This window comes from Octopus sinensis, linkage group LG13 (assembly GCF_006345805.1).
Source record: "Octopus sinensis linkage group LG13, ASM634580v1, whole genome shotgun sequence".
Taxonomy (NCBI): Eukaryota; Metazoa; Mollusca; class Cephalopoda; order Octopoda; family Octopodidae; genus Octopus; species Octopus sinensis.
Window position 1 is genome coordinate 33515755 of NC_043009.1, and position 15000 is coordinate 33530754.

Consider the following 15000-nt stretch of genomic DNA (forward strand, 5'->3'; position numbering starts at 1 on the left):
GGCACTGAAGTTAGGCACTACACCAGACGAAGCAGCAGCAGAATTACTTTTTAATTTAATGGATGAACTTTTACAAAACCAACTTGTCCTTGACGACATAAAGTGATCTTAGATCTGGTTGACAAACCACTCCGATGTCTTATACCTTGACTTCAGCAAAGCGTTCGACAGAGTCGACCGCAATATCGTCCTGTTGAAATTGTCAAATATTGGAATCCTCTGGAAGCTGCAGCTTCTTGGTGAACGGAACACAAATTGTTGTAGTTGGCGATATCCACTCAAGCCCAGAAAAAGTCACTAGCGGTGTCCTTCAGAGGATTGTCATGGGCCCGCTTCTCTTTAAAGTCTATATAAACGGCATCTCAAGACTATCAAACACAGCAAAATAAAAATGATTCCAAGCTCCAGTATATTATCAACAGAGAAGAAAGCTGACCTGAACTCCAGTCTGATCTACCTTTTGTAAGCCAATGGGCGGACAAAAACAAAATGCGATTAAATAAGGGAAAATTTGAACTGAAGCATTTTGTAAAAAGACTGCGCTCAAATAACCATATTCTCTTCCTTCAGGAAAAGTACTCACAGCATCCAGTAACATCAGGGACTTAGAAGTGATTGTTGATAACAATCTCAGTAGAGAGTGCCCACATCAATAATAAAGTCGATATGGCTCGCGAGATGAGCTCCCGGATCTTCAGAACTTTCCGGTCCAGTGAGTAAGATGTAATTATTCTCCTCCTTCGTACAGCCATACCCAGAATACTATTACCCCCTGTGGTCTCCTCACACCATACAAAACATTACGAGAATTGAGTCATCCCAGAGGATAGCCACCAAAGAAATTAAGGGCATGACTGATCTTGATTATTGGGACCACCTTAAAACATTGAATCTTTGTTCTCTCCAGTGCCGTCGAGAGCAAAACATCATTTGCACAAAATTGAGAATATACCACAAACATTGTGCAAGTGACCTTAAACTAGATTCAGAATTCATCCACAACTGCGGCCACGTGCCATACGCCTCCTACAATATTCGGGCTCACAATACATAAATTAACTGCCATTTCTTTTCCTCGGCAGGCTCTGCTCTATTTAACATTATCCCAAAACAAATCAACGATGAAAAAGATCCCATCACCTTCAAACGAAATCTCAGCAAATTTCTTCAAGAGATACCAGATAAGCCACCTGCACCTGGATACATCTCAAATCAACAACTTCCTTCTTTTGTGGTCCACGATACCGCAAAACTTCACTTAACAGATCTTATCTGGTTGTTTTATTACGTTAGACAATCTTAGACCGAAACATTTCTAAGTTTTATTTATTTATTTATAGGCGTAGTAGTGGCTGTGTGGTAAGAAGCTTGCATCACAACCACATTGTTTCTGGTTCAGTCCCACTGCATGGCACTCTTGGACAAGCATCTTCTACTATAGCAAACCAAATCCTTGTGAGTAGATTTGGTAGACGGAAACTGAAAGTAGCCCCTCGTATATATATACATATATGTTTATGCGTGTGTGTATTACAATTTTTTTTTTTACTATTTCTGTCATCCAAAACCCCTCACAAGGCTTTGGTCTACTCAAGGCTATAGTAGAAGACACTTGCCCTTGGTTCCACACAGAACCATGCGGTTGGGAACTGAATACGGAACCATGCGGTTGGGAAGCAAATTTCTTATCACGCAGCCATGCCTACACCTATAAGGATTAATCTATTTCAAATATTTATATTTACACTGATATACGCAGACCGAACAGGTTTTTGTGATTATTATTTACATCACTGTTTGATTAATTTCAAACGAAATCGTCGTCTGGTTTTCTTATTCCTGAAATATGCTGAGAGTGGCGAACTGGGCGTAGTGCTGGCATCGTGGATAAGAACGTTACTGCCATTAGTTTAGAAGTAAAGGTTCCTAGTTCGAACCCAGTCCGTACTTATACGTATCTAGAAATAAAACCCCAGATAACAATCGAAGTATTATGAATATTCAAATATTGATTTCTAACAAAACCACAAAACCATAAATTTTAAACGAGCGAGGTTACTGTCGATTGCATCTGCCACAGTATATAACTGGTACTTTAATGAGGCTGAATTCAGAATGTAAAAAGCAGCATCTTGGATTGGTTCTTTCGTTGTTATCGCCTACTTTGCTATTTATTTTTCATACCAGTGGCGTCCCTATGTATCCACCGCACCTCCCAGTTCTGATCAATTACGTGTTGGAATGTGTTCACGTGTTGTATGTAAGACAATACTCTCGTAGAAAACCATGAAATCCACCAAAAAATACCGTTTTAGCTTCACTGTAATTAAGTTTCATGGCTAATTTAGATAATATTATCGCTAATCGGCAACCAATGCTCTCATTCTTGAATATAATTAAACTAAGTAACTGCCGTGTGTATAATTACTACCTCGAAACACAAAACTCTCGAGTTACTGAAGAGACGTTTGTTTCAACCGTTTTTGTCCAAAATGAGAAATAAAGTTGAGAGGTGGTTGTTGACAGTATTGCTGCCAGTGACACAAGTCCATCTAGGTAGCAATATATTTCTGTGCGATCTATCTAGCTGTGATCAATCTGTGGACTGTTTATTTATAGTCTATATTTAAGCTACGCTTCTATTTCCACTCTATCAAGATGTGATCTCCATAGCTAAGGTTTATCTACTGTCTGTCAATTTGTGTTTTATCTTTAATCTATCCCTCTATAAAGTTTATCTATGTGTGATCTACATAGCCGTCGTCTATCTGTGGTCTATTTATTTGTGGTCTGACTATTCGTGGTCTATCTACAATCTACCTTTCTATCACCCAGTATCTTCAATCTATCTCACTGTGGCCTATCTAGCTGTGACCCATTCAACTGCAGCATAACTGTAGACTTTCTAACTGTCGTCTGTTTTGCTGTGGTTTATCTTCAAGACTTCAAGATAAGCCATCCTCCTAGATTTAATCAAACCGTGGATTATCGAGCAATACAATGGTCTATCTAGCTACATCAAGTTTTGCTCAGCCTGCCAATTATCTATTTACCTGTGGTCTTTCTTTTAGTCAACGAAGTATAGTCTATCTAGTCATGATCTATCTATTATCGAGGTAGCAATGGTCTAACTATTTATGGTATATATTGCTATAGACCGGTTGTTGTCTGTCTAGTTGCGATCTGTCTAACTCAGACATAGCAAGTAATGGTTTTCTATATGCGGTCTATCAGAAACTAGTCGATCTAACTTCAGTCTAACTGCTCGTCTGAGTTCTATCGAACTGCGTTGTGTCTAGTTGTTGTCTATTTGTCTTTAACAGTAAGCTATCTACGGTCAAATTTTGGTATATCTAAAATATATATAACACTGGTCTATCTGGCCAATAATGCTCCAGCTGTGGTGCATCAGATCGACGGGTATATAGCTGTAGTCTATTTGAATGTTGTGAATATAAATGTAGAATATCTAACTATGGTCTAACTGTGGTCTGTGATCTAGTTGTGGTTTATCTAAGTTTGTCATATGTAATTGATGTCTATGTAGTTGTGGTCAGTCAAGCTGTGTCATTTAACTATTGTCCATCTAACTACGATATATCTAGGTATGGTTAATATTTCTTTGATATAACTTTAATCCAGTCTATCTAACTATACAAAGGTCTATCTAGTTGTAGCTTAAAAATGGTCTAACTAGTTATATTTTAACTGGTGGTGATCTATGTATCAGTGTCTGCTAGGTAATTGTGATTTACCAAACTGTGGTCTATATTTCCGATATCTGATTAGCAATCGTCTATCTTAATATGATCTATGTAGCCACTGTTTATCTAGTTATGGTCTATATTGCTGTTTTTGTCTGTCTAATTAAGATCTATCCATATGTGATTTCTCTGGCTGTAACCTATCTCGGTTTGTTCTATCTATCTGTGGTATATTTAGCTGGATAAGGCGGCGAGCTGGCAGAAACGTTAGCACGCCGGGCGAAATGCTTAGCGGTATTTCGTCTGCCGTTACGTTGTGAGTTCAAATTCCGCTGAGGTCGACTTTGCTTTTCATCCTTCGGGGACGATAAATTAAGTACCAGTTACGCACTGGGGTCGATGTAATTGACTTAATACCCATGTCTGTCCGTGTTTGTCCCCTCTGTGTTTAGCCCCTTGTGAGTAATAAAGAAATAGGTATATTTAGCTGTGTCTATCCTGGCTGTAATCTATCTCGGTTTGGTTTAGTTGTCTGTGATATATCGTGGTCTGTTCGGTTTTGTGTGTTACGTACTTTATAAAAATGTAAGTATTTATAACAACGTCGCTTTGCTAATCATTTACAACTGGGTGGATTGCTAAATAGATACATCAAGATGGAATCGGTAAATACATTCAAAATTAGCTGGAATTTTGAAATAAATGGAACATTCTCTTTCATAATTTTGAAATAATATCAGAGCCTGACCGCGACAAATTTTCAAACGACTGGCTATTGCACAGTCAATTCAGTGCTTGACCCCTAACAAAATATATCGGCAACTTTTCAGATCATCTCTGCTGCCTGATAAATAAAACAGATTAGTTTTAGTTTTAAGATATACCACAGGACACTGCCATAGCAGGGATTCGAACTCATAATAATCGGTTTTACACTGAGTTGGGAGAAGTTTTAATCTTGTGAATATAACAAGGTATTTCTGACTCAGTGTGTGTGTGTGTGTGTGTGTGTGTGTGTGTGTGTGTGTGTGTGTGTGTCTGTGTGTGTTTGTGTGTGTGTGTGTGTGTGTGTTGTGTGTGTGTGTGTGTGCGTGCGCGTATGTGAGTGCATGCGTGCGTGGCGAGAGAGAGAGAAAGAGAAAACAAAAAAGAGAAAAAGACTGAAAGAGTGAAAGAAAGAGAGGCAGAGAAAGAAAGAAAAACTGGGCAAAACGAAGGGCGCCGGGGAGAAGGAAGAGGAAAGACAGAAGAGTGAGAGGGAGGGAAGGAGAAAGAAGTAAAGATAAGTGAAGCGAGGGGGAGGAGTGAGCAATGCACACAGACACACGGACACGCAGACACACCGACAGACAGGACGAAATGATGCGGAACAAAAGATAAACAAAAACACTAACACAGATAATAATTATTGAAGTCAATTAGCAACAATTATATTGAAAAGTGTTTGTATTTGAAATTTATTTTCGTTTTTCTAATGAGCACAACCTGAACGGTTTCCCTCCGTATAAATATTTGTCTCTATGTGGCTGTTAATACGGTTATGTACATACAGGGATTTTACATTTAACGGTCAATGTTCGCGGGGTAAAATGGAAGAATAGTTGACTCTTATTTATTCGTTCATTTGTTGTTGTTGTTGTTGTTGTTATCATTTTTTCTTTTCTTTTCATTTTTTTTTTTGTAAACAAAACAGGCGTTTAATGTTTTAACAATTCCTCTTGGACTCCAAAATCAGGCACACATTTTCAATGTCTTCATGTTAGACGAGGCACTTGTAGGATCCCACACCATTTTTACTTTCCTCTGATCTCATATGTGTGTGTGTGTGTGTGTGTGTGTGTAAGTGTAAGTGTATTGTATTCTATATTACATATATATATATATATACACACAAATGCGTACATACGAACATGTGTGTGTGTGTGTGTGTGCGTGTGTGTGTGTGTGTGTGTGTGTGTGTGTGTGTGTGTGTATGTGTAATAAAAAGCTGAGATTTTAAAATCGACATTACTCTGAATTTTGTCTTACTGCCGTTTTCAAACAACTATATTCATAATGAAATTTTAGTCTTACTGAAAAGCGGTAACGCGAAACTCGGAGTAATATCGATTTCCAAAGTATGGCATTATTTATTTTACGTTATGTGTTGAGTACTCTTTCCTCACACTTGTATATATAAGGATATATATATATAGAGAGAGAGATAGAAATATATACATAAATATACTTATTATTGTAGTTGGAAATTCAATGCTTCACAGTGATAGGTGGTTTCATCCTTATATATGAATCCTCAGTGTGAGATAAAGCCACTCTGCTCTGTGCTGGATTGAACCTTTTAACTCCGATAATAAACTTTTATTCTATAAACGTATTGAGTCATTTCTGCTTTGGAGGTAGTACTACCTTGTGCATATAAATTACTCTCCTACAAACTACATACATGTGTGGTGTGTCTATATATATATATTATATATCATATAATATATATATATATATATATATATATATATATATATATATTGAATATATATATAATATATAATATATATATATATATTATATAATATATATATATGTGTTGTGTGTGTATATATATATGTGTATATATATATATATATATATATATATATAGATATATATATATATATATATATATATGATGTTCAGTTAATTGAAGGAAACAAAATGGAGAGTTGAATTGGAGAGGGAAACATCCGTTTCCATTAGTGCCCAATGGATAAATTAAAGATTTAAGCATTAGATTTGCATTTATATGCTATGAGCATAATTTCTTCAGAGAAACGGCTGTAAGAAGTAAAGATTACCAATTTGTTAATAATAAATAATTATTAACTTTCAACTCACCATTTTCTTTCCTTCCGCTAACTGAACATAAATTATATGCTAACTATATACTTATTGATTTAAGGAAATTTCATTTCCCAAAAATACTAGGTATAGAACCAGTATTCCTTGGAAGTAACCATCCCTTTATGAGGTTAACATATCCTCTAAGCAAATTTATACATATATATATATATATATAATAAATTATATATATATATATATATTAATATATATAAAAGCTGAAACCGGTACTAAAATATACTTCATGATAAAATTATTTTAGCATTTTCTACCTTGTCTTATTTTCCTTATTCATATCAACTCGTGTGTTACTTTTCAAGCTTCTGCATATATTATATATATATATATATATATATATATATTATACATATATGTGTGTGTGTGTGTGTGTGTGTGTGTGTGGTGTGTGAGTGTGTGTGTGTGTTGTGTGTGGTATGTGTGTATGTGTGCGTGTGTGTGTGTGTAATATATATATATATATGTGTGCATGCATGTATATATTGTATATATATATATATATATATATTTATATTTATATATACACATATAAATGCATATAGACAAATAAACACACTCAGGCACGCGTACACGCGCACACACACACATACACACACATGGGCTATTGCTGATCTTACCGACAAGCGACAGCCATGACTGAGTTTCGTGTAAAAGTGATGCCCTATCCTAATCAGACACGTACGTTATGAGTCTAAGTTGAACACTGCCAAAAGTAGCTTCTGTAGCAGTCATTTTTTGCAATGTTCAGCCTGGGTTTATAGACATGTCCATCTGATGAGTGTAAACAATCACTTCTACACGAAACTCCGAATCATGACGATCATCTGTCAGCATAATCGTCACCAAACTATATTATACACCCTTACTATACTCATATAGAAGAGTGCTCTTTGATTTGACTAAAAACCACAACCGATCACACATACACATATATGCATATATATATATATATATTTATATATATATATACACGTATACATAGTATTAGGTGGTCTGACATAAATTCTTTGTACAGCTCTCTTATATCAATCATTTTGTCACTCGTTTTGAATAATTTCAAACCTTTGCCACCGCCAAGTAGTTATTTAAACGAGACTCAGTCAAGCCGGTGGCAAACTTTCCTTTACCGTTTCCCGCCACCGAGCTCACTTCCGTTCTCATCACTAAGACGTTAGTAATGATGAAATAACACCCGTTTTGTACCCTCAGAAGTGTTTTCTCTCGTAATTCAGGTCTTTTCGGTTGATATCTTTGATGTGGTTTATGTTTCACAAGAATCTGTCTGCGGTTGATTCGGATAGTGTGACAGCGGTAGACATTGTGTTTCTGCTTGAAGAAGTGGTTCCGTTAGGGGTTCGATGCCATTTTCTAGTGATCCAGATGGCGCTACATCGTTCACAATTTTTGATTGCAGTTGAATATTTTCTTGAGATTGAATTAAAGGTGTCGATACGTGATTTGTCAATTCTAATTGATTATCTTGATTTGATTCTAAGTTTGGCTCCAGGGAAGGTAACGGTGATGGTATCGCTGTTGTTTGTGTTGCATCTTCTTTTCCATCAATTCCAATTATTACTGGATTTGCTGTTATTACTACAGGTGCTGCTTCTGTTGTCATACTGCTGCTGCTACTCCTTCGGTTGTTGCTATTTGAGTGGTCGTTGGTGTTTGTGGTGATGTTATTGTCGTCACAATGACGTCAGTTTCTTCAGCTGGTGTCTGTAATAACGTTGGGGTTAACGGTGTTATAGGGGTTGTCTCAGTTAAAGGGGAGGTGGCTGTGGAGGAGGGACTAACACTCCGTATTGGCTTGCGACTGGGTGGCGGAGGTGGTGCAGGTCGCGTTGGTCGTAGCAAAGGTGTTGTCCTGCCTTGGATTGGAATTTGGAGCAGCAAAGATGGCGGTTCCACACGACGAGAACTTAATCGACGCTGAGCATTGTTATTATTGTCTCGTTGGTTCTGTGACAATGAACCAACGGACAATCTTTGATCTGTGTATCCATTCTGAAGTCTTCCAGGAATATCCAGTAGAATCGATGGCGACCGCTGTTGGAAACGTATATGTTCGCCTTCACCAACGGAGGAACTGCCGGCTGTCGAGGTTCGAGATCGAGGGAGAGAAATCGTATCTGTAAGCTACAAATAATAATAAAAATAATAATGATAATAATAATAATAATAATAATAATAATAATAATATAAAATAATAATGTATAATAATAATAATAATAATATAATAATAATATAATATAATATAAAATAGTAGTAATAATAATGTTTTTGTCATTGGTATAAAAGATGGGCCACAGCAAATATTCTGCTCAGTACCAAAGATTTGCTTGTCAGTGTGTGACCTTAACCAGTTGAGCATGTCCCTTAGTGGCTGACGATATGTGCATCTCTGATCACGAGCAGAAATAGTGGGGGGGAGCATCATAGCCATGTGTTGAGAGGGATTCTTTGGGGTTTGAATAATTCACCTCTGAAAACATGGGTTGTTCTTTCAACATCCTTAAACAACCCTTATTCAGGGACCTTTTGAGCGGGATGGGCTACTCAACCTGAAGAAATTTCTAACTGGGCCCCACCTGCAAGGTCATGTACTGTTTATCTTGATATGAGATCACCATGTCGCGCACATATGGTTGTGATGCATGAGCCTAGTGTACCCTTATCGGACGGGTAGTCATGATGGGTATACTGGGTTTCGTATATTTTACCCCAGTGTCACTTTGATGGCATGCACTGCTCTCTCACTCAATAATAATAATAATAATAATAATAAATAATAATAATAATAATAATAATAATAATAATAGACATTAAAAATACAAACATCATCAATTCGAATAAAAATTGGGTCAGAAAATCTATTACCTTGTCTTACAGGGGTTTTATGCACCCACATACACACACGTCTCTGTCACTCCTAAAAGTACAAACAGGCGCAGGAGTGACTGTGTGGTAAGTAGCTTGCTTACCAACCACATGGCTCCGGGTTCAGTCTCACTGCGTGGCACCTTGGGCAAATGTCTCCTACTATAGCCTCGGGCCGACCAAAGCCTTGTGAATGGATTTGGTAGATGGAAACTGAAAGGAGCCTGTTGTGTGTGTGTGTGTGTGTGTGTGTCCGGCCGCCATCACTTGACAAATGATGCTGGTGTGTTTACGTTCCCGTATTCTAGCGGTTCGGCAAAACAGACCGATAGAATGAGTACTAGGCTTACAAAAGAATAAGTCTAAAACCTTTGAAGGCGCCGCTCCAGCATGGCTGCGGTCTAATAACTGAATGAAGTCAAAGACGAAAGCAGATGCTATCGTATACTAGGAAGTGTCAACAAGTTTCGTCGTACATCGAAGTTGGACACTTGGGAAATATTTTAATGAAATGGTTGCAATGAAAACCAAGAATTTCCTCTTCGGAAATTCTTGAACATTCACAGACAGAGATTCGTTCCGTTGGTTAAACAGAAACTGTTTTTAGTACAACATGACAGGGCAATGAGTCAGGTGAGCAGTGGAGAAGGAGCGGGGGTAATTGTATAGGTGAGGGTGAGGGTGTGTGTGTTTGTCAGTGTGTTTGTGTGGGTGTGTAGGTGTGTGTGTGTGTCTGTATGTGTACGTGCGGGTGGTATGTGTGCCAGCAGGTGTGTGTGTGTGTGGTGTGTGTGTGTGTGTACGTGCGTGTGTGCTTGTATGTATAACGGCGTGGTTGTTTGTGGGTGGCAGTGTTTTATCGTCCATGTTGTTAATGGCCAACACAACAAAAACTACTACTACTACTACTACTACTACTAAAACCACCACCACCACTACCACTACTACTACTACTACTACACCAACCAACCAACCAGCCAGCCAACCGGTCATTCCAGATGCTCTGCTCCGTTAACCTGTTCGTCCAGTCAATATTTAATGACACCTTCATTCCATAACTATGTCGTTCGCTCTCTCTCTCTCTCTCCTCTCTCTCTCTCTCTCTCTCTCTCTCTCTCTCTCTCTCTCTCTCTCTCTTGTTTTTTTTTCCTTTTTTCTGTTTTCTTTTTTTTATCTTTTCTTTCTTATTCTGACCGAACAACAACTCGTTAGCAATCGTTGATGATACTCTCTCATCAGCATAATTATTACACACTCCCATAACACACACACACACACACACACACACACTCAATTACCCCAACTCTTTCTTTGTCTTTCCAACGCATATATTACACACTCACACTTATTTATACACACACACACACGCACACACACACATATATATATGCGTGTGTGTCTGTGTGTGCATGTATATAAACAAATATTTACATATATACATATATAAATTTATATGTATATATATATATATAAACATGTATATGCATATATGTGTGTCATATATATAGATAGTAGATAGATATAGATAGATAGATAGTATATAGATAGATATAGATAGATAGATATTAATAGATAGATGATAGATAGATAGTATAGATAATAGATATAGATAGATAGATAGATATAGATAGATAGATAGATAGATAGATGATAATAGATAGATAGATAGATGATAGATATAGATATGATAGATCGATAGATAGATAGATAGATAGATAGATATAGATAGATAGTTAGATAGATAGATAGATATAGATAGATAGATAGATAGATAGTTAGATAGATAGATAGATAGATAGATAGATAATAGATAGATAGATAGATAGATAGATATAGATAGATAGATAGATATAGATAGATAGATAGATAGATAGATAGATAGATAGAGATAGATATGCGTGCGTGTATGCATATATATATCTACGTATGTATCTGTATGCATGTATGTATGTTTGTTCTCCGCGCTCTTTATTAACTAATTTCATTCCTTTAACCTGTTTCGTATTCAATCGATTTAGAATTCTTCTCAACTCATTCGCAAATTTCCTTCTCTTCATTATTCTCTCTTCTCTCCCACCATCCTTCATTCCACCACCCTCATTCATACCCGCCCATCCACCCTCAATTCCCTATCTTCTTTCTCTAATTATTTCGTTATCTCGAGCTATTTATTTTCCCACCCACACCTTCACTATCTCCAATACCACCACCACCACACCAGCACCACCACCACCATCATCATCATCACCACCATCATATATACATACATATACACATCAACAAGGATGTCCTATGTGGATGCTCGACTTGCAAGAAATAATAACCAAATACTTCTCGAATAATACGCCGTCACCTTAGAAAAGAAACCCCCTATACACAGGGAAATACAGGACGGTCACGGTTGGGCTGTCTTTTATCTACTGGATCAAGGCTGACTTAGTGTTAAACAACACTGTCTACCCGGTTGTAAAACCCTCTTCAATTTCCTACCAGCCACCCTTTACAATTTGTATATTAACTGTAACAATCTCTCCTGTTTTCATCTCTATCCACCCGCTTTTCACCCGTTTGCCAAATTAACAAGTTTCTTAAATGACTTTATTCATTTATTTATTCAGAAAATATGATAAAAAAAAAACTGACCAATTTAGACATATTGGGACAAATTGGTAGATGTTATAAAACTCTGGCACGTGACTGCCGTGTGTATGTATACAGGTGTGTATGTGTACAGGTGTACGTGTCTGCGTCTACGCTATCTCTTACGCCGATATGCTACGGAGGTCCATGCATATTCATAAAATCTCTATCACATGACTATAGCGCGCGCGCGTGTGTGTGTGTGTTTGTGCGCGTGTACATGTATGTAGGTCTATGCTATAATTTATATGGATATGTGACGTATATTTTTTTTTTATTTTGTCATATGACTAATACATTTGAATAATTAGAGCGTGCTTAGCGGCATTTTTTCGGACTCTTTACGTTCTGAGTTCAAATCCCGCCGAGGTCAATTTTGCCTTTCATCCTCTCGAGATAGATGTACCAGTGAAGTACTGGTGGGGTCGATGTAATCGACTAAACGCCTTCTTCCTAAAATTGCTGATCGTGTGCCAACATTTGGAACCAACACATTTGCATGTACAACGATTAGTCATATCGCTCATATAAGTGTGTATATCGTATGAAACGTAAGTCACGTGACGTGTGAGGCTTGTTGGAGAATTCGGATGTGATAGTGAACTTTGAAATAATGTATTCCTAGATACACTATGTCTCAATAAAAGACAGGATGGTGTCAAATAAAACACCGTTACATTAGAGGTCTGTTGAAATCAGCTCTGAACTAGGACTAAACAATAACAACAACAAGAATCCATAAACGATAACTAAGGAAGGACATACGAGGTAGTGTACTCCTAGATACACTTGTCTGAATATAAAACAAGACGTGAAATAACTTTTATCGCAAAGACTAGATGTTTGTATGGGTCATCTAATTTGGTTTCTATGACTGGGTGCCTTCCCTAATGCCAGCCACTTTATAGGGTGGACTGCGTGCATTTTCTCGTGGCACAGACACTAAAGAGGTTGGACAGCCTTCGGTGAGACAGGACAAGAAGGGCCTCGTAACACTACAATTTCTCTGCCTGGTTAACCAATCATTTTTATATGTGAATTGTAGGTGGCACAATGATGGCGGAAATACCGGAAATGGGTATTAGAAAGACAGGGGAGAGGGCAGGGAGAGCAATGACATCAGAAGGATTAGAATGGATGGGAGGGAAGAAGGAACAAGAATATGATGAGAAGAAGGCATGGATATGTAGAGGGGGCTGTTAGAGAAGAGTGATCCGCAAAAGCTGGATTGGCCAAAGGTAAAGGTGAGCAAGTGAAAGGAGAGAAAGTATGATGCAAAAGAAACGTAAGGACCGTTTGGGTGGAGTCGAGGGGAGAGAGACAGTAATTGGCAGTAGTAGAGGTGGGTGATATGAAAGGTAGCAATAGAAGTCATTCAGAGGGAGGGTGGTGAGAGGGGGAGAGAGAGGGAGCTAACTGGCAGATAAATAGAAAAAGGTAAAATTCGTGGCTGACCTCTGAATGAGACCTTGACATTTGATTTTGTTGGTCATCTAAGTAATAGTTGTCTTGTATATCTTTGCTGACTCGTTTCTTGATCATAAATGAACTGACTCGAGGTTTCAGTCTCTGTAAGGTTGGAGTCTCTTTCTCGGTCTCTTCCTCAGATGCTTCGATCAAAGACGCTGGAAAACAGGGAAACGAGAATTGCATATAAACAGAGAGAGAGAGAGAGACAGACAGACAGACAGACAGAGACAGAGAGACAAAGCGAGACAGAGAGACAAAGCGAGACAGGGAGAGAGAGAGAGAGAGAAGAGAGAGAGAGAGAGAGAGACATAAATATATACATGAATGTATGTGTGCATGTGCGTGCAAATACATAGATGATCAGATAAATATAGATTGGTACATACATACATACATAGATAGATAGATAGATAGATAGATAGATAGATAGATAGATATATATAGATATATATATACGTGCGTACTTGTGTATGCATATAGGTAGATAAATAGATACATAGATACATAACTATATATACGTGTATATATGTGTGTGCATATTGACAGATGAAAAGGAAGATATTTATTAGATACACAGATATATATATATATATATATTATATATATATATGAGTGAGATAGAGGCAGACAGACAGCTAGATAGATAGATAGATAGATAGATAGATAGATAGATAGATAGATAGATAGATAGATGCGCTCATGCACATATGCATTCATGCAATCATGCACATATGCGCATATACATACACTATGCACATACATGCGCTCACGTATACATATGTTTATACATTAATACATGCATATATACATACGTACGTTCATACATGGATACAAACATCCATATACACACGTATGTGTGTCTCTATGTGTTCATGCAATGGTTAAACGAAAAGCGCTCACACATTAGAAAAATAACTTTTCAAAAAGGGTTAGTAACATTTTCATAATAGATTTCATAACATTTTGTTTTTTTCAAATAATTTTATAAAAAGAACACAACCCGGCGTTGTTCGGGTATTAAATACTTGGCAATGGTCTTAATGGGTTCTACCAATTTTTTCGTCGTACATCTTGAATTTTTTTTTTTTTTTTTTTGCATTAAGTTGCAAAGATTGACATTGAGGAAAAAGTGATTTTTTTCCCAAATGGCATTTATTAGTTGAACAACCAAACGCCGGAGGAGGTGCTCGAAGTTCGGGTAATGGTGGTGGAGGGAAATGTTTACAAATCGCACAATGTCTCTACATCACAGGCATTTCATCCTGTGTGGATTGGTGTAAACGGCGCGAACTAAGTGCCATTGGTCATTTTCACACGCAAAGGAGAGAGAGTGGAAGGTTGACCTCGACCTAGCCCTCTGCAAAAAGGTGAAGCTGTTGGAGGAGGAGGAGTGTCCATGTTTTGTAGTTTTCTGTAG

General features: G+C 37.4%; 1 protein-coding gene and 1 long non-coding RNA gene across 3 annotated transcripts in view; one reads left to right on the forward strand and one right to left on the reverse strand.

Moving 5' to 3' along the window:
* The first annotated feature begins 6038 nt into the window (after positions 1-6038).
* On the forward strand, positions 6039-6526 carry LOC118765788. Its single transcript, XR_005001668.1, has 2 exons — positions 6039-6151; positions 6340-6526. It is a non-coding gene; the product is annotated as an uncharacterized LOC118765788 (long non-coding RNA).
* A 961-nt stretch (positions 6527-7487) lies between these two features.
* Positions 7488-15000, reverse strand: part of LOC115218265 — a 70048-nt gene continuing 62535 nt past the window's right edge. For both annotated transcript variants that reach the window (XM_036508290.1, XM_036508291.1), the window contains 2 exons: positions 13569-13738; positions 7488-8732 (listed from right to left, as the gene is read on the reverse strand). In XM_036508290.1, coding sequence (XP_036364183.1) covers positions 8208-8732; positions 13569-13738 — 695 coding nt within the window. In that variant the 3' untranslated portion in view covers positions 7488-8207. The remainder of the gene's footprint in view (positions 8733-13568; positions 13739-15000) is intronic.